The sequence below is a fragment of the Canis aureus genome, chromosome 18, assembly GCF_053574225.1.
Source record: "Canis aureus isolate CA01 chromosome 18, VMU_Caureus_v.1.0, whole genome shotgun sequence".
In the NCBI taxonomy this organism is placed as follows: domain Eukaryota; kingdom Metazoa; phylum Chordata; class Mammalia; order Carnivora; family Canidae; genus Canis; species Canis aureus.
The window spans coordinates 38,172,487-38,193,474 of record NC_135628.1 but is presented as its reverse complement, the minus strand read 5'-3'; the positions used below and the strand labels follow the sequence as shown (position 1 = coordinate 38,193,474).

Here is a 20,988-nt window from a genome sequence, read left to right as displayed (position 1 = left end):
ATTATATCTGGTATTAAGGTGAGGGAAGTCACAGCCAGTACAAAAAGAAAATCAGAACCAGTGTGCTAGAAGGGAAAGTGTCAGAGAATCAGAAGATGTGGGGAATTGCTTACAGTGCGGCTCCTAGATGATATCTCAGTTTAAGTGTTTGCTAATGCTACCTTAACAACCTTTCTTTAGTTTTATTGCTTCAGTCTTATACTGCTAATCTTTTTACATGTACCTTAAGAAATTTGGAGTTATGATATCTTTCATTCACTTTTCTTGGCTTCATGTTTTCAATTCATGGGACTTCTGAATTAACTCTATTGTGGGTAAAGTCTTAATAATACACACTTATTTTAAAGAAAGAATTCCAGATTCTTGAATAGTTCTCTTCAGCTTTTTTTTCTTATATAATGATTCAGCAATTCTGTACGTTACTCAGTGCTCATCATAATAAGTGTACTCTTAATCTCCTTTATGTTTCACCCATCCCCCACTCACTTCCCTTCTGCCAACCACCAGTTCTCTGTATTTTAAGGCTCTGGTTTTGCTCTTTCTCTCTCTTTTATAATTTCCTTGCTTTGTTTCTTAAATTAAACATATGGGTGAAACCCTATGGTATTTGTCTTTCCCTGACTTATTTAATGTTACAACCTCTAGATACACCCATGTTGTTGCAAGTGGAAAGATCTCCTTTTTTATGACTGAGTAATATTCCGGTGTGTGCATATGTGTGAGTGTGTGTGTGTGTGTGTGTGTGTACATGCACACGCACATGCGCCACATCTTCTTTATCCATTCATCTATGGACACTTGGGTTGCTTTAATATCTTGCCTATGTAAATAATGCTGCAGTATACATTGGGGTGCATATATCTTCATATTAGCATTTTTAATTTTCTTTGGATAAATATCCACTAGTGGAATTACTGGATCATATGGTAATTCTATATTTAATTCTTCAAGGGACCTCCATACTGTTTTCCACAGTAGTGAAACCAACAGTATACAAGGTTCCTTTTTTTTTCCACATCCTCACCAACACTTGTTATTTCTTGCCTTTTTGATTCTGGCCATTCTGACAAGTGTAGAGTGATATTTCATTGTGGTTTTGATTTGCATTTCCCTGATGATTAGTAATGTTTAGTATCTTTTGATGTATCTGTTGACTATATGTCTTCTTTGGGAAAATATCTCTTCAGGTCCTCTGCTCATTTTAATCAGATTAAATGGGGGGTTTTGGTGTGGAGTTGTGGAAGTTCTTTCTGTGGTTCAGCTATTAACTCTTTATCGGATATATCATTTGCAAATAATCTTGAGAGTTTTAGAGTTTCAAAAGAATCACTTAAACCAGGAAGGGTATTTTCCCTGGGGTTGCAGATTACACCTTTGTTATAAGGATTTCACTAAAGACCAATCTGAAGAAGGAAAAGAGGACAGTAACAAGGGAGAACTTGAGACCCCTCTCAGGGAAAATAGTAACAATACTTGGTAAACTTGTTTCTGCTTTTCCTCTAGGAAATTTTATAGGATAGCTGAGTGGGACATATATACTCTTCACCCATGAAGGCCTACCTTTCTGAACCTTAGAATGCAGTTAAGATAGAGCAAAGGAAGTAAGTAAACCAGTACCTGCCAGTTTCATGTGGGTAATTTACTTCTGCCTTATTACTGAGCAACTTTGCTCACATGGTCTTTCTTTTACCTCCACTTCTCCTTGGGGTAATCCTTCTCAAATTACTACTTAATAGAGGGCCTGAGAATCGAGATGCAAGATGAACATGGTATAGTTCCATGGCCTGATAATTTTATTTATAGAATTAAGGATAAATATTTTTGCATTAAATATACATATATTAAATATGTATTAAGGATATAGTAAAAGGTCACATGCAGTTTTTTTATATAAATTTTTTGCTACAGTAAATATTGATACAAAATATATAAATCATAAACATAGAGTTTGGTGATTATCACAAAGATAACAAACTATGTAACCATTAATTTATTTTGATATTAGCATACTTTCTTTTTGTAAGTTTGATACATCTTTTTCCATCCTTTTGCTCTTAGCTTTCTGAATATATTTAATGTATACCTCTTATAAGCAACATGTTGTTTATTTTTTCACTAATCTGGGCTGGCAATCTTTATCTTTTAGAGTTTTCAGTCTTTTTTACATTAATATCATTGGTGATATATTTGCATTAAAATAAACCATATTACCTTTTTTTTTTCTGTTTTTCACCTATTTTGTATCCACTTCTCTTTTTTCCTGGTCTTATTATTTTATTATTTCATTTTTTCTGTTTTAGTTATATAGCCTTTTACTAATTTTTTAAATGATTACACTAGCAATTATATTATACATCTTTTAGTCTTTTAAAGCCTAAACATTTGTACTTTCACCACTTCTGGACAACAAAATTATTTTAGAACTGTGTCCTCCTTACAATTTTTGTACCATTTATGTCATTTGTTTTAACAATGATAGTAATAATGTCTCACAGGATATTATATCATATATACTAACATATATAATATATACTATGTAATATAAAAGAGAAAAAAGGTAAGTTTAGGTATTTTGACAGCAAAAAAGAACATGGCAAGCAGGCTTGGGTTCACAAAGGATTCTGGTGGGAAGAACAGGAAATTCTGTGTGCAAAAAACACTGACCTATTTACCATATCCCACCCTAACAATGATTCTCCAAGTTACTACTCATCTATTTTATAGAATTGTCCATAAGGGGAAAAAAAAAAAAAGAATTGTCCCTAATTGTGTTTTAGCAACTGAAGGGATAAAATATTAGAAATGTTCTCCTATAGGGAAGGAATTAATTTTCCCATCTGGCTAAAAGTAATCAACTTTTTTTTTTTTTTTTTTTTTAAGTTATCAAGTCTTTTTCTTTTAACTCATGGTAGGTATTGATTCCTTTATAAATTATAACTTCCTGCTAATTTTTTTCTTACAGAAATACACTTTCGGGAAATGGCCTCTAAATCTTGGGTGAATTTTTTAACCTTCCTTTGTGGATCAGCAATTGGATTTGTTTTATGTTCTCAGCTATTTAGTATTTTGTTGGGAGAACAGAGTGATGCCCAGCCCAATATTCTTCATAATGATCCTCATGCTAGGCATTCAGATGATAATGGACAGAATCATCTAGAAGGACAGATGAACTTCAATGCAGATTCTAGCCAACATAAAGGTATGGTTCACTTTATTAAGGATTAAACAGAAACAGTATTTTTCAGTCTGTGTAAGTGTTGTGAGAATTGGAAAAAGCTATTAATGTGAATTTTGTTATACACAGTGTCTTTTGATGAAAATGAGCTTAATTCCTGGTATTTAATGACAATTCTTAGTTCACCTCAGGAACTAAAAATTTATTTCAGGGGTAAGATATTTAATTTTGAATTTATTCTTTACTGTCTTTATCTTAGCCCAGTTCCAAACACTGTGAAAAAACATTAACATAATTCAAAGATCTCTGCAAATATGATATATTTGACAAGAAAGAATACAACAGCTCAAGAACAATTGGAATCCTGGGATGCAGAGGGTCCCTCCATTAAGAATGGTTTCTTTATCTTTTTGGGAGTAAATTACTTCTTTCTGACCTCTCAAGCAGAGGCTGAGGAATAAAGAGTACCACATTCTGATTGAGTTTTATGAACTTAGAAGTACATATACATACCATTATGAATTATGTTATATTGTGTAAATGTTTCTATGACCCTGATTCAGCTCTGAGTAGGTGCTCTGTGTTCTTATCATAGAGCAGTTTGATTACTGTACACTTCCTCTATAGCATTGCTCCAGATTGTTAAAGAACTGATTGGTGCCATGCTTGTCTACCACTAACAGGCTATCAGGTCACTGCAGGCACATATATTAGGTACCTACTTGTCCTGCTCCATGGTCCACATCTAAGCTAGAAATTATGAAGTCATGGTAGGTGTTTTCCTTTGCTTACCAATCAATCCCATTTGTCTTAAGTTCTAACATTCTACTTCTTTACCATTTTTTCAGATTTCCTCTCTCCAACTATTTCCCCTAGTTCGGGCCTTCAGTTATACCCATGTACCTGGACTCAACCAAACTTCACTATACTGTTTGTCTTTCCTCATTTAAAGACCTATTCTCTGCATCATTTCTGTTTTCCTCATCTTGCTTTATCTCCTCTTTTCTTTCCAGCCAAGTTCCCATCCCACTGTTCTATAGGATTTATCAACCACTGCTTTCTTTTTCCTCAGCACATTACATTGAACCCTTTCACATACCTCTGTTACAGCATCTCTCTTAGTATGTGTCAAGTGCTGGTTTGCGTGCCAAGGTCCACTACAAAGCTGTGAGTTCTTCTGTAGCAGGACTGTGCTGTATTCATCGTTTCATCTCCTATGCCAGCATATACCTACAACAAAGTAATTAATGAATGAAAAATTAACAAAATGAGAAAGAATATCTGCCAGATCCCAGCAGTGGGGAGAAGGGTGTCTTGTCTTGTTCTCAAAGTGAAACATTGAGAATTCCTGCATCTACCATTTTCCCTATGCATCCAGTGTTTTGTCTACAGCCAGGAGATTGGGCTCCTCAAGTACATGAAATATGAGTGCTCCCTGAGTGAAAGTAGAGTGATTTTGTCTGTTTTTGAATTCTGAATTATTGCTTTTTCCGAGGGACGTGAGAATATTTTCCGTCCATGCCCAGCCTAGCCCAACCTGTGTTACCTCTCTATCAGTTAACTAGAAATGTATGCTTCCAGTGGTTAATTTTTCACAGGACTGAGCTTTTGTAACTCACTGGGTTGATGTTAACCTTAAGGATATGCTTTCCTCAGGATTCTGCCTAGAGCATTACTACAAAAAGTGTGGTTTTGCAGACTCATGCTGGTCTACAACTATGTAGGTATTGAAATTGGGATTAAACAGTTAGAAACTTTCATGGTAATTTAACAGTAATTTTGTCTAAAAAAATAAGAATTAGGATTTGTTATTTTTTTTTTTAGTTTTATTTTTCTAGTAATTCATTTTTAGCATATTTATAAAAGAATGGGTCTCTAACCATTGGAAATAAAAATTGATCCTCCACCAAGCACTTAAGGTCTAGAATCTTAAAATTGGACTCTTCCTTTAAAACAGTGATACTCGGAATGTGATCCTAGCCTTGACAGTCTGAGTTGTTTGTTACTAGTCTGCACCCAAATAAGGAGCTTGCACAAAGATAGAACTCATTTAAACTCACTGCTTAGTTAAGTGGACTTCTGGGGGTGGGGGGGAGGCGTATAACAAGACTTCCTTGGTGAAAGAAGTAATATGGTACTTTATATTCTGGCATAAGCTTCCTCCTCTTTACAAAAGAGTACTTTGAAAAACACTGCTCTAGACAGTCTTGCAAATATGACTGCTACCTGTTCTGTTTCTCACTGATGGATTTGCATTTTGGAATGAAATATGTTACTATCAGCAGTAACCTCAACTCTGCAGCATGTTTTTTCCTGTCTTCAGAAGCTTATTTAGAGCTCTGAGAAATTCCTGTCTATGTTCTGTTGAGAACCAGTTGAATCTTTGTAGAATGAAGTGAAAAGCAGAGTGTCCAAGACTGTGCTTTGTATGTATACAAATCTCCAAGAGAACTTGTTAAAATGCAGTTAGATTGAGTAGGTCTGAGGTGGAGCCTGAGATGCTGCATTTCTTACAAGCACCCAAGTGATACTGATGCCTGATGCTGTTTGGTCAATGAACCATCATTTGAGTAGTAAGAATTTAAGTCATAGTGGCAATTCTTGCTAACTCCAATGGATCTCCTGGATAAGATTGACAAGAAACCAATAAATCAGAATGTCAATTCATATTAGGTTGAGTTTTGCTTTCAGCCAAATTACTAATGGTAGAAAGGTAAATAGAAGGGGGTTTTTGAAATTGTTTAAGAAAACTTTTCTTCAACATAATTTATTTGAGTTTTACATCCATGTAAATATAACTCTAAAAATTTTTTGTTTAATAGATGAGAACACAGACATCGCTGAAAACCTCTATCAGAAGGTTAAAATTCTTTGCTGGGTTATGACAGGGCCTCAAAATCTAGAGAAAAAGGCCAAACACGTCAAAGCTACATGGGCCCAGCGTTGTAATAAAGTGTTATTTATGAGTTCCGAAGAAAATAAAGACTTCCCTGCTGTGGGATTAAAAACCAGAGAAGGCAGAGACCAACTGTACTGGAAAACAATTAAAGCTTTTCAGTATGTTCATGATCATTATTTAGAAGATGCTGATTGGTTTATGAAAGCAGATGACGATACGTATGTTATACTAGATAATTTAAGATGGCTTCTCTCAAAATACAACCCTGAAGAACCCATTTACTTTGGGAGAAGATTTAAGCCCTATGTAAGACAGGGCTACATGAGTGGAGGAGCAGGATATGTACTGAGCAAAGAAGCCTTGAGGAGATTTGTTGATGCATTTAAAACAGACAAATGTACACACAGTTCCTCCATTGAAGACTTAGCTTTGGGGAGATGCATGGAAATTATAAATGTAGAAGCAGGAGACTCCAGAGATACCACTGGAAAAGAAACTTTTCATCCTTTTGTACCAGAACACCACTTAATCAAGGGTTATCTACCTAGAACCTTTTGGTACTGGAATTATAACTATTATCCTCCTGTAGAGGTAAGTTTAGAAATTTTATTACTATATAAATACTTAGACTGACTTTTGTTTACTTGGAAAAAAAAACTAACAAATAATATGTTTCTTTAGCACCAATAACTAAGAATCTCCTTTGCTCTTTTTATGTAAAGTGTCAATGTATAACAAAAAAAAAAAATGAGAACATGTCAGTAGTAGTAATTCAATAAATATTGCTGTTATTTATCTACTATTTATTGCTTATGTCAAGCACTAAAAATATAGCAGTAAATATGGCCAAGTTCCAGTTCTCATGAACTTGATAACATTATATTATGAACTGGGTACAGAGACATACAGTAAACAGGCACACTAGTAAAGATAAAATATGATTTTAGGTAGTGATAAGTGCCGCAATGTAAAATGAAGCCAGGTAAGGGGATATAGAGTGACCCTGAGTGGAGTGGAGTGTCCTAGTCTGGGTGATTAAGGAAAGTGTCTCTAAGAGGTAACTTCTGAACAGAAATCTGAGTGATGTTAGAGAGCAGGCTGTATGAAGAGCCTTCTGGGCTTCAGGAACAATGTATGAAAAGACTCTGAGGTTCAAAAAGACTTAGATTCAAGTCTTTTCCCACTTAATAGTTCAGTAACTTTTAATGGACAGAATTTGCCAGACTTCTGAGCCAGAGTTGCCTCATTTATAAAATGGACCTGATCTACCTGTTTCATTCAGTTGTGATTACGGTATAGCATAGTACCTATCACACTGTAAGCACGTAATAAGCCTCTCATTTAATACCTTAGCCTTCATTCCTGAGGATTTTATCTAAAATACATTATTTTATCAAATATATAGCTAAAAGTTTGAGAAGAATTAATATCCTGTATACCCACCAACTAGCTTCACCAAATATTAATCTTTGCCACATTTGCTTCCTTTTTTTTATAAGAAAATGGTATAGATACAGTTGAGGCCTCTGTACCCTCCAATCCAGTTCTCTTATCTCCTTCCTGAGTGTTAACCACTATCATGAATTTAGTATTCTTCATTACCTTGCATGTTTGTATCTTTTTTTCCTACATGTTTATTTGTCTATAAATAATATATAGTATTATTTTGTAGGTTTTTAAATAAATGGAATTATTCCCTATATATCCTTGAACATTTGCCCTTTGTATACAACATTAAAATTTATCAACATTAATATATGTGCTTCATTAATTTAGGCTGCTGTACAATCTAATGTGAGTATACAATAATTTATCCATTCTTCTACTATACACATTTAGTAGGTTGTTTCCAGTTTGTCATTGTTACGAGCATTGCAGCAGTGAGTGACTGAAGAAGACTAGGAATCATGAAACCTAGCTTTTAGATTCAGATCTGTTATTGATTAATAATGCATGTAGACAAGTCATTAGTACTCGACACCTTCTTTTTTTCTGGTCCTAAGATACAAATAATACACTTCATGTTAACATTCTCATCTTTACAAGCCAGTGTTTTCAAATTATCTAGGACAGGGGGATCCCTGGATGGCTTAGCGGTTAAGCATCTGCCTTTGGCCCAGGGCGTAGTCCTGGAGGCCCAGGATCGAGTTCCACATCGGGCTCCCTGCATGGAGTCTGCTTCTCTCTCTGCCTGTGTCTCTGCCTCTGTCTCTATCTCACATGAATAAATAAAATCTTAAAAAAGAAAAAATAAAGAAACAAATTAGGACAGTGGTTCTCAACTGCAGGCTTTTTTTTTTTTTTTTTTTTTTTTTTTGCTTCCCAAAGGACATTTGGCAAAGTCTAGAGACATTTTTTGGTTGTTAACTGGGAGACTGGCATTGAGTGGAAGTTGCTACTGGCATCTAGTGGGTAGAAACCCACAGGACTGTAAACCTACTAGATGCTAAATGTCTCACAGTGCTTGGGATAGCCTCCCACAATAAAGAATTATCTGACCTAAAATGTCAGTTACACTTAACACTGAGGTTAAGAAACCTTGACCTAGAACATTTGACCTAATCTTTAGACAATCAGCATTAAAGGAAACATTGAAGCAAATCACTACTGCTTCTGATGTCAACCACTAGTATGTTCTTGGTACTTATACAGACACAATAGTTTTCCTTACAGTAATTCTGCATTTATTTATTCATTTACTTATTTTTTTAATTCTGCATTTAATGGGTGACAAAATTGAGGCTCAGAAAAGGCAAGTAATTTGTCCTGGTAATAGCCTAGGCATTATTATAAACCATGCCTATAAACTCTTGTGATTTCCATCATGAGCTCCCCTCCATGATTAATATATGTACCCCAAAGGGGTTGGGGGGGCTGAGGGATGTTAGAATAAATATTCTACTGTTGGGATAAAATTCATCTTTAATAAATGAACAGTTTTAAGTTCAGTTCTATGTAATGAGTCTAAAACCTTATGCTAGCATTCTATTGTGGATGCAACAATTTCCTAAACTATAAAACAGATGTATTCCTAAGTCTGCTTTGTGATAGTCTGTTTTTGTTTGGTTCTACTGAGGTACTACTTTGAATTTTTTTTTTAATGTAAACTTTTCTTAGTATAATATGATCCTTAGTATAATTCTGTACCCTTTTCCATATAAAGATCTATAAAACTTAAGAACATTGCAAGTACATATAACAAAGACATTTAAATGCATGTAAGATTTTATTTACTAGGAGTATCTGCTTCATACAGTAATAGCAAAAGGACGTCATAATTGTCACTGTTTTTGTAAACAGTAAAATATCCTTCTTGCCCTTAAGAGTTCTACTCACAATTTCCACCTACTGATAGGGTATACCTAACAATATAATTTCTATGAGCAAAATAAATATTTCTGTGGTATATCTTTTGTTTAAATTGCAGTGGTTTTTGAAATGGATGCCAAATTTACATTTTTTCTATAAAAGTTTATTCAATTATATTGAAGACAATAAAATAGACTTGGAAGCACCAAAATTGACCCAGCTTTCTAATGTTGCCTCTTCTTCCCCAGCAGGTTCTATACAAACACAATGTGAATCAAACTTCTGTTATTGCTCATCCATCATTTAATAAATTTTCGTCTCCAAAAGTGAGAAGAATATTTACTGTTTTCAGAGTTGAAATATTACTCAGAAATAATACTATTTTCTGAATTATTAACTCTGAAATTACTGCTGTTTTCAGAGTTATCCTAAATCTCATACATACACTTTTGCTCTGTAGTAGTCACTACAAACACAGTGTGGAAAATTTTTATTTTAGCAAGTCACTATATGAGATATTACAGTTAATCAAAGAGTTACATTCTTAAGTTGGTTAGTTGTTTAAAACTTAACTTCTTCATACAGTTCCCTTTTCCTACCACCTTCTCACTTCCCTAGAAGTGAGTTTATTCCCTAGGACTAAAGTCTGTTTCCTAGGAATAGAGTTTTCACCAGATAATTTATAATCAGTCTTTATACAAAGGATTTAAACTAGTGTATATGTGTGTAATAGTGTATACATACACACTTATATAGATATGCCCCTAAATGTGAAATTGCTTTTGTTGTAGGTTAGAAATGACCAAGTAGGATCTATTCTATTCTTCAATTCTATTAACTGTAAGCCATCTGAAACTTACTGATATATGGTCAAGGTTGAGAGCTCCTGATTTTTCCAAGTTGTTAACTGATCATTCCAGTACCAATTTTTATTTTCAGTAGTGATTTAAAATAATCTCCTTTATCACATACTATAGTGTTTCTTACAATAGGATTGGTATCTGGTATTTCACTTCTGTTCCATCATCCTATTTGGTTTTGCCTTAAGCACCATATTGTTTTGAACCTCCTAACTTTACAGAATTTTGAAATTATTAATCTAAGAGTATATATTCCTTTATATCCTTTTTCTTTCAAACTACTTTGGTAACGTGCATGCCTTTACGTATTTATCAATTTAGGAACAATGAATGCCTGGTATTATTAAAATTTATTTTAGATGGCTTAGTAAGCTTTATAGTTTTCTCCAGATTTTATTTCTTCTTAAATATCTCCCTATGCTTTTAATTTTTGTTTTTTTTTTTTTTACCTGAACTCTCTTGAGTTTTGGTAGTAACCATTATTATATGCAAAGAGATATTTTGTTCCTAATATTATAGCTGCTTTCTTTTATTGTCTTTTATTTTATTGCTTATAAATCTTAACAGTATCCTGGTCATCTAGCAAAAAAAAAAAAAAAAAAAAACAATAATGCAATAGAGTGAAATGTAATTAATGCAGTAAATCTTATCAAAAATATAGTATATCAGGGTCATATAAAGTTGCTTTCAGAGAGGTTCAACAATTTAAAATTAATTGCTATTAGTCTAGTCTTTTAGTTTTAATACACACTGGCTAGTATAGTAGCTTCTAGCCAGGTATGACTGTTGAGTATTTATAAAGTATGGCTAGACCAAATTGAGATATACTGTCGGTATAAAATCCATTCCTAATTTCAAGAACTTAGCACAAATAAAAAGAACAATTTCATTAATGATTTTTAAAATATTGCATGTTGAAAAAAATAGATTTATTCATTTAAAATATATTCAAAATAATTCCCATTTTTTAAATTACATTTTAAATGTGGCCACTAGATTTTAAACTGCATCATGTGGCTCACATATATCTATTGGACAGAGCTGATTTGATGATCACAAGTTGACTTATAATTTTACTTTTCAGATTTGTTCCTATCCTTACATTGCCTAATTGTGTTAAGAAGTAGGCAGCAAATAATTTTCCAGTGCTACATGGTTGTTCAGAACCCCACATATTCAGCATTTGTTTCAAAGGAAAGTTCATAGAGAAAGCCATAGAAAATACAGTGGACAATTCCCTGATAATTTTTACTGCATTATAAGCTATCTACTTCCAAATATGAATTATTAAATGTTCAGTATGGATCTTCTCTGGAAACTTACCAGAATATCTTTCTTCTTGAGTCCCTGCAAAGACATTAGATAAAGTGTGAACGTTTTGTTGGAGTCACCTGGGTGAAGCATTCTCTAGATACCGAAATGACCTTACAGCTGTTTAATTCTAGGACCAGTTTTTAAATTTTTTTTCTGCTTTGTTCTTGCTTTTTTTGTTGTTTGTTTGTTGTATTTTTTATTATCTTGTTTTTGTCTTTTTTTTTTTTTAAGATTTTATTTATTCATGAGAGACACAGAGAGAGAGAGGCAGAGACACAGGCAGAGGGAGAAGCAGGCTCCATGCAAGGAGCCTGATGTGGGACTCGATCCCGGGTCTCCAGGATCCCACCTTGGGTTGCAGGCAGCGCTAAACTGCTGCGCCACCGGAGCTGCCCCTGTTTTTGTCTTTTTTAAACCTGTTTTTCATACTAACTGTGTTAGGAATCTGTGAGAATTATATATCTGGACAAATGTGTAACACTTACTGAGGGCCACCTAAATATGACTATTTTGTCAAAAATAATGTCAACATTTATTGGGCTTTACTATAGGTCAAGATGGTTGCAAACATTTTATAAACATTATCTCTTTTAAATAGCCATCTTTTGCAGATGGGGAAATTGAAGCTTATAGATATTAAGTAACTTGCCCAAGGTCAGACACTAGTAGGCAGAATTTGACCCTAGTAGACAAACTTTAGATTCAAACTTAGATTTGACTCAGCACTTTCTCTCATAAATACTACACTGTTTTGGTTGATGTGCAGATGAAGTATTAGGTTGCAGACACATTATGGGTAAGGCTTTTGTAGTCCTTGAATGTTCCAAAGATGTCTTCCTGGGGTTGAGCCAAACAAAAAGTTATAGACAGAACTTATGAAGAGAAAGCAAAACTCAAAAATGGAGCTTCATCCTTTGTATAGTTGCCCCTTTCATTTGAGAATTCTCAAGATAGATAGATATATACATATATATATATATATATTTTTTTTTTTTTTTGCAAAACCCTATAGAATATGAGAGAATATTATTTCAGGTAGATATATTTTAGCAGTTTTCATGTTTAGTTTTAAATCTAAAAACTCTTGGTTTCTTCCACAGGTCTAATAAATAAGGTGCCTCTGCTTTACCTTGCCAGCTTTAATGCTTGAATTCTGTTAAAATTAATGTTTCCTTTATCAGTATGTGAATATTGTATGTTAACTATGTATTATATCTTAATAATGCCTGTTTCCACTACTTTTTTAGGGTCCTGGTTGCTGTTCTGATCTCGCAGTTTCATTTCACTATGTTGATCCTACAACTATGTATGAGTTAGAATACCTCGTTTATCATCTTCGTCCATATGGTTATTTATACAGATATCAACCTGCCTTACCTGAGAATATACTAAAAGAAAAAAGTCGAGCGTACAAAAATGAAGATCCAAAAGTACAGTGAGAACCCTTGAAAGAAAAACATAAATGAAGAGGTAAAATGTCTAACATTGCACTGAAGAACTTCTACATTTCTGATACAGAACACTGGAATCCCAGTGAGGAATTCTTCCTAAGTGAACATTCCATATTAGAGAAATCTTTCATATGAATGACTGTAAACTGAAGCTTTAAGTGAGCTGTGAAGTCTGTTAAAATGTGTTTTGATACATATATATATATGTGTGTGTGTAAGTATATATATATAGATATATATATATCTATATATCTATATATATATGAAAAACTTGTGTTTTTAAAATGGTGGCCAGGCAGAGGAACTAGAAATGAGATTTTTGTTTTCTATTCTTGACCACATGTATTATTTTCACAGAGAAACTAGAACATTTAAATTTTCTAAAACTACACTGCACATATTAGTAACACATGATGCTAAATAGATCTGCCTTAAAGAAAATTTTAGAAATATTGTTGCGTAATATTATTTATAAACTCAAGATATGAGTTTATATTTGCAGTATGATATAAATGAACCAAACCCACACCCCCACACACTCACACATGCAGTTTTTGTCTAATGAAAATTTTCCTGTGACTATAATTGGCAATATTTCTTCCGGGCAAGGTTAAAGTAAGAATGGCACTTGTCCTAAAGTGCATTAATAAAGCCACATTTTGAAATTATATGGGCCTTGACTGTATTATATACTTGGTTCTAATTAGTAGTTAATGTTTTACTGAGTCCCCGTTGTCTCTTTTCTAAATATGTTTATTCTTGAATATGATTTTAATTATTAATATTTATGTACTCAAAACATTAATAGCATTCTATAAACACATTTTAAAATATTTTGTTCCCAAATTTACCCATTGTTAATTGTGGGTAACTAATAAATAGTAAATTTAATGCTATTTGGGGATGCTTTTCTTAGATCAGAAGCACTCTCAGGAATTACTAAGTGACATTTTAAATGGAATATGTAAAACTCTTTTCAACTACATAATTATAGTTCCTTTTGTTATCATTTTGTTGAGAGTTGAGAATTATGTTTGTGCCTTTCATAACTTGTTTAAAGCAAGGTTAAGACATTCATTTTTAGGCTCTGAGGTGGCTATTAGTTGCATTGGCAAAATAATTTGAATATACGAGTTTGATCAGAGGTCATTAAAAACATTAGAAATACAGAGTGCTTAAACAAACTGAAATATGCCAGATGTTAAAAGACCAAATACTTAATTCATGAACAACAGCCTGAATTTTGATGCTGACTTACTATTTGGGGGTTTGTTTATTGATTGGTTTTTGGTTTTGCCAATGGATAATTCTAACGGAGCAGAATACCATTCAACACTGTCATCAAAAATATATTCATAAATATTTCATTCTAATTTTAGTGACCTTCTATTTAAAGGATTTCTGGAAGGAAAGAATATTTTGCAGACTTTCTATAAGATTATCTTAAATGTAACAAATGATTTACATTTTTTATGTTTATCATCATGCTAATTTTACATGGCTTTCATGCCCTTGAATCTGCTACTTAGCTAAAGAGTTTATATTTATTGTGCCAAAACATATCAAAAATCATCTCTTTGGATGGTGTATTGAAAAGATGTTCATCTTGGTGACAATTAGTGGTAATTATGGATTATTCTGTTCACACAGTGAAAAGTCACACCTGTTTTTACCTTAAATTCTCTTTTTTTTTTTTTTCATAGCACTATCATCTGCCAGAATTTCAAGGCATTCATTCTGTTCTTTAAACAACTCTTCACCTTGGTGTCGATATGAAGTTATTTGCAGTCCATATATGCTACTTTCTAAAAACCTGAAAATTTACTCATAGGAAATTAACATGGTGATGAATCCTGGGATCTGGAGTCAGATTGCCTGGGTTTAAATTCTTGATCTGTCACTTATTAGTTTTGTAACCTTGAGCAATTTTAATCTCTCTGTGCCTCAATTTTCTCTATTAAGTTAAGGACAGTAATACTACCTACCTCACAGGATTTTAACAAGGATTAAATGAGTGAATATATGTACAACTTTTCGAACACTTGTCTGGCCCAGCCTATGGAGCAATAAGTATAAGGTTTTATTATTCTGTTACCTTAGAGTATAAATATTTGTTCTAAATGAATGAAAAATCTGCTTTAATCAAATTAGATATTGGAGGAAGTATTTCATACAATTCTTAAGTAATAGCTAGTTTTTATCTAATGCCTACTCTATGCCATCTAGTGTGCTTAGATATTCTGTGTGCATTAGTGTTAATCTTCACAAATTGGGTGTTCTTTCTGTATTGTAGATGAGAAAACTGAGGCTCAGAGAATTAAAGTAACTTTTCCACTGTCACAGAGCTAGTAATCACAGAGCCAGGATTTATGCTCAAAGACTGTGTGTTCTTTATACCATATCACCTTTGAGGTTAATCATTTAGTACTATTTCCAGTTTTACTTACTAACATGTGTGATCTGATACATCAGCCAGTAATAGTCATATTAACCAGGCAAATTGTCGTAGTGGCTCTCAAATTGTGGTTCTTCTTTTCTTGCCTGGGAGCTTGTTAAAATGCATATTTCAAGACCCCAGTCCCAGAAATTCTGATTCTAGCATGAGAACCGTTAGTATGCATTCTTACCAGATTCCCTTGCTCACTGGTTTTCAAAGTGTTGTCCCCAACTAGCAGTATTTGCCTCATCTGGGAACTTGGAAATGCATCCTTTCCTGGGCCCCCACCTCTGACCTCCTGAGGTGGAGGCTAGCTGTAGTGTTTAAATAAGCCCTCCTGGTGAGTCCTATTCATTCTAGTTTGGGAACCAAGGCCTGGGTGATTCTGATGCAAATGATCCTTGGGATGTGCTGAAGATTTATTGCCCCTTAAGTAGGATATCTTTCAAAGATTTAAATAAAGCAAGTTTTAAATCTGTGTTTTCCAAGATCATACCATATTAAATGTCAGAGATTTTAAAGATAACCTGAAGGGTCCGTGGATCATTCAGTTTTTGACAAAATTCTTTGGCTTCTTCAGGTTCCACTAATGTCAGGGCCCACAGTAACTAACATATTTAATTCTCCAAGCTTAGTAATTTCACAATTGGGGTGGGAAGAGTTTATTAAGAACTAGTAAGTACATACTAATTCATTAAAAGCATAGCTAAATGAGTGTCCTCACTAGTTAGTAAAAAAAATTTCTGATTGTTAATAAAAAATTTTAAATGGAGGTAGCAGAATACTACTTTATAATATATAGAATGTTTTTCTGCAAATTAATAATATCAAACTTTGATCACTGTCAAGAATCAGTTGACCCTCCATATGACCTCATACAGCAAAAAATTTTCCCAAGTATTCAGCAGAGCACATAAAACCAGATTTCATGGTGATAACTTACTGTATTTTAAATTGAGATCTTTGTCATTTGGATAAATGGTTTTAGTGTTGTTTCAAAATATAAGGCTTTTGCTATGTTTATGTTTCCCAGGAACAGTATACTGTATTTCAAGTGGGAAGTTCATAGGTGATACAAAGCAGATTTTTGTCTCAGAGTTCAATTATTTGTTTTCAAATATCTTAAATTTCAGAGGAATTTTTGTTACTGTAAGAAGATTCAAAATAAATTACTGGCCAGTTTTTGGTATTTTTTGAAATACGGTAATTGCATTTGAGCATTAAATTTGTTAACGGGTTATTTTCATAATTGTTTGAGTATTAATTTTTCATTTCCTTGAGCCTATCAAAAATACTATCAAATGATAGTATTTTCAGATTGAGACTTGAAAAACTGTCTCACTTTATGATTAGATCAAGTCTATCCTTTTGTTCTTCATTTAAATTTTCAGTTCATTAGAGTATTCTGTCTTTGACAATTCCTTCTTCTTTGTATTTGTTGCCCTTTATTTTCTTTACAACTAATTTCCATTTTCTAACTATTCTTAATGCTGCCTTTGCACGGTTAATTTGGCTGTGATTAGTGATTAGAATTTGTATCACTTACTAATAATTTTATACCTATTAACTTTAGATTTCCCTAGGAGATTGGAAGTAAAAAAATCTAAGAATAATGCCTGCTGGCTCTCAGGATACTTGCCCTACTTAAATGTCTACAGTTTTAAACTAATTCTAGATACACAATTATTAAATGAAGTAAAGTTATTTGGATTTCATTTCCTCTACCCCTTTTTCTCAAAAACAAACCAAAAAAACCTCATTTGCCTCATTTCTCTATTGTAGGCCTGACAGAAATGCTCTTATGCAAGCTGGGGGACAACCTATGGTTTATTTTATACTAAATGTAATCTCTGTTAATTTAAAAATACAACTTATGTTTATATATCGGAGTTGAAATAGAAGTTTTAATACAGATTTGAGTAAAAAACTTTACAAATTCTCTCCAGAGAAATCGACTCTAAAACTGGCTCCAGAAGTGAATAGTGCTCTATTTCAACTCCTTTTACCTTTTTAGCTCTCTAGTTTTTAGTTTATATCAGTTCAGTTTAAATAATTTTGCAGGGCCCTACAAATTAATAATCCATATGAAGTATATATTAGAGGGAAACTAATCTTACTGCTAAGCAGTGTGTTATATTACACAGTAAATATTTGTGTTTTGGAATTTAAAAATTATGTAAGGTAATAGTATGAATGATTTAAAAATGTGTGGTGACTTGATTATTTTAAGTGATCCACCAATAAGTCAGGAAAAAATGTATTTTTAAATGTTTCTTAAAGTGCCTTTTGAACATTTTTAAACAATGGATTTAAACAACCACATAAAATAAATTACCATGTTTAAAGCTGTTTTATCTGATTATTTTTAACTGATATAAGAGTTACGGGAGAAACTAAGGGGTAGTTTTTGGGTTATTTTACCAAAAAAATATTAATTTAAATTATTTTCCCATCTAAGTTATTCAATTTCAAGAGGCTTAAGTAATTTTTACTACAATATATATTATTTGTCTTAAAGCAACAAAATACTCCACCTCAAATTTTAAGTAATAACCTTAAAAAAATTAGAAACACTCTGTCATCCAGGTAAGTATATGTATATGTGGGGGATTCTTTTCTATCTCTTGGTATATTTTGATCTATCATGTACACTCAATTTATTCAACTAATGAAATAAGTATGCCTAGCATCTGCTAGAAATACAGTGGTGAGCAATAGAGCCTTAATTCTGTAGCTAGACAATAAATAAGTTAATAGGTGAATGAACTAGGTATTTCAGAGAACAATGTTTTCTGAACATTGGAAAAGAAAACAGTGATTTGATAGAGCAATTTTCTGGGTAGGGTGTCAAGGTAGACCTCTGAGGAGGTAGTATTTGACCTGAGACTGGAATGACAGACATTTTGTATACTTCAAAAGTTATTTATATTTATGAGGTTCTTTGCCCCATATGTAAAAATAATAATTTTTCTAACTTTGCTTAATTATGCTCTGCGTATATATAAAGGCTCAGTGAAATGAATTTTATAGGCCAAAATCTTTGTGGTTTTAGGCATATTTCATTCAGAGCTCAGGTTTATTATCTATCGATATTAGATCAGTCTGGTACTTTTAAGATATGAGTGAAAATTGACCTACCTCTTTCTTAAGCAAATGATTGCAGATGTTCATATGGCCCTTGACCTGAAGTCTAGCCTGTCTACCTCAATTTTCAGTAACCTGCCACCCAATATGTTCCTTATTAGTGCATATGTACGTGTATGTGTTTATATGTATATACACACTGTTGTTTGGACTCAGCAGCTTTAAAAAAGCTGAGGGAATGAATGCCACTTTATACTGTTTTAGTAGCAGAGTTGTAAGATTTAGTAAATTCAGATAGCCCCATGTTTTCCAATTAATTGTATTTAGTTGTAAGTCTTTCAAGAAGAAACTTATGTACCTAAATACATATAGATTTACTACAACCTATTTTAAGTTTTCCAAAGGTATAGTCCTGGAAAGGATACAGAATTATTGCTTAATTTATCTTATCACTAAAGGGAGGCGCTCTACCTCAAACATATTTTATTTCAGATCTAATAATGTTGACAATATAGATTGTCCAAATAGAATTTCCTATAGTATTTAATTAAGGTGAATGAGCAGTTAACAACTAAAGTAATCAACATTCTCCAGATAAAGCTATCAGTATTAGCAAAACATAGAAGTGAACGATTTTCTCATGAGTTTGTTACTCATTATTGAATTTAGTCTTGCTATGTAGAACTTTAACTACTGTACTTCTTAAGAACTACATTTGTGTTGCATCATTTCTGCTGCCTAAGAATTACCAGGTGTTTGTACTGGTGTTTCTCATTCTGTTATTGATAGCTCTTTTTTTCCAGGACTAAAAATTTGTGCATTTATACTCTGTCTTGTATGTTGCCTCTCTATAGTGTAGTTGAGTACAGCTATTTACCTCCTAATGAAATACTCATTGTCTTTTTTGTGAAATTCAGTACTAGGATTTCAGCTCTTTGGGTTTTCTAATGAATGTCTAATGACAGATTAACAGTACTTCCTCATTTGTAGAACTGCTAGATGTGCCATTATAGAACTAATTATAGTGGCAGTGTCTTAGTCTTAACAAGTTGTCAAGTTGTGACTCTTGTCAGTTTCAAATCTTTTTTCATAGAACTCACACTAAACCACATTGTCTTTCCTCTTTCTTTTTCTAGAATACCAGAATTACACTCCTGGTAGCAGTTAGGTTGAATTTCATTTTCCATTCATTTGTTATTAGACTGTAGCAAGTTGGTGATAAAATCCAGAAAGTAGTTTGAAAGAGACTAATGATCCACTCTTTAGTTCTATATAAGACTGTATTCATTCTCTTCAGTGCTGTGTGTGTCAGAGATATAGAAAGGTATGGTTATTTTAGTTGGATTTTTCTTTAGTCAAAATACTAAACTTTAGTTTTTCATACTAATTAGGTGTGTAAAGTAAGTACTTTCATTCTAAAAAAAAGTAATTTTACTCTGTGAGGTGAAGGTCATTACATGCTTAGAATAATAAAACAAAAAATGATTTATTTATAAAAAGTAATTTTTATAGGGGCACCTGGGTGGCTCAGTCAGTTAAGCCTCCCACTCTTATTTTCGGCTCAGGTCATGATCTGGGGGTTGTGGCAACCAGTCCTGCCTTGGCTCCCTGCTCAATGGGGAGTCTGCTTGAGATTCTTACCCTCTCTGTCTTCTCTCCTCTCATGCTCAGTTTCTCTCAAATAAATAAATAAAATCTTTTTTTTTTTTTAATTTTTAAAAATGATTTTTACAGACCTACTTGCCTGGTTACAGAAGCAGAAAAAAAAGGGGAAATAATTGAATCACCTATATTTCCTTAATCCTAAATTAGACATGTAGCCAACTATTTTGGAGATCCTCAAGTAATCATTGGTATTTGGTGTTTTTTTCTCATCCGAAAATTTCATAATCTTTACCAGGTTAGACTTCATTCTCTGTTTTATTGTAGACCCTCTTAGGCTACTAAATCTTCAGATTTGCCAAATGGAAAATTGGTGTTCAGAAGTCAAATGACTCAGAACAAGTGAAGCAGAACTGAGTGGCAAGATTGAACCCGAGTCTGAAGTTTGAAAACACATCAAGATCCATTTATAATATGCTAACTTAGAGGGTAGAAAGACAAAAAACTTGTAGGTGCACATAGTTTTAATTTAAGATCACCAGTGACCTCATTTAGGCCTAATTGATGACCTCATAATGTAAAACAGTGCTTATTAAAGAATATTAATAGAATTTTTGCTATTAAATAGAAATTCACCTTACTAATTCAGTAGCTATTACAAATCCTAAACTTACAGCATATTGTCTAAATTTATTCTTCGATAACTCTAGATCATTGCATAGAATTACTTGAAACTCATTTGTCAGGTGTCTTTAAGAGGGTTTTCTTTTTTCCCCTCTGCAGTCCAAAACTTTTGATGTAAAATTACCCAAACTTCCTGTCATTACTAAAACTGAAATAAACAAGAGATAGAGAAA

General features: G+C 33.0%; 1 protein-coding gene across 4 annotated transcripts in view; it reads left to right on the top strand.

The window, feature by feature from the left end:
* Positions 1-17,790, top strand: part of C1GALT1 (core 1 synthase, glycoprotein-N-acetylgalactosamine 3-beta-galactosyltransferase 1) — a 38,202-nt gene extending 20,412 nt beyond the window's left edge. For 2 of the 4 annotated variants that reach the window (XM_077856805.1, XM_077856807.1), the window contains exons 2-5: positions 1,504-1,601; positions 2,963-3,199; positions 5,998-6,665; positions 12,805-17,790. In XM_077856805.1, the coding sequence (XP_077712931.1) occupies positions 2,980-3,199; positions 5,998-6,665; positions 12,805-12,996 (1,080 nt within the window). In that variant the 5' untranslated portion in view covers positions 1,504-1,601; positions 2,963-2,979 and the 3' untranslated portion in view covers positions 12,997-17,790. The remainder of the gene's footprint in view (positions 1-1,503; positions 1,602-2,962; positions 3,200-5,997; positions 6,666-12,804) is intronic. The other 2 variants (XM_077856808.1, XM_077856809.1) reach the window with 1 other exon arrangement.
* Positions 17,791-20,988: the final 3,198 nt, after the last annotated feature.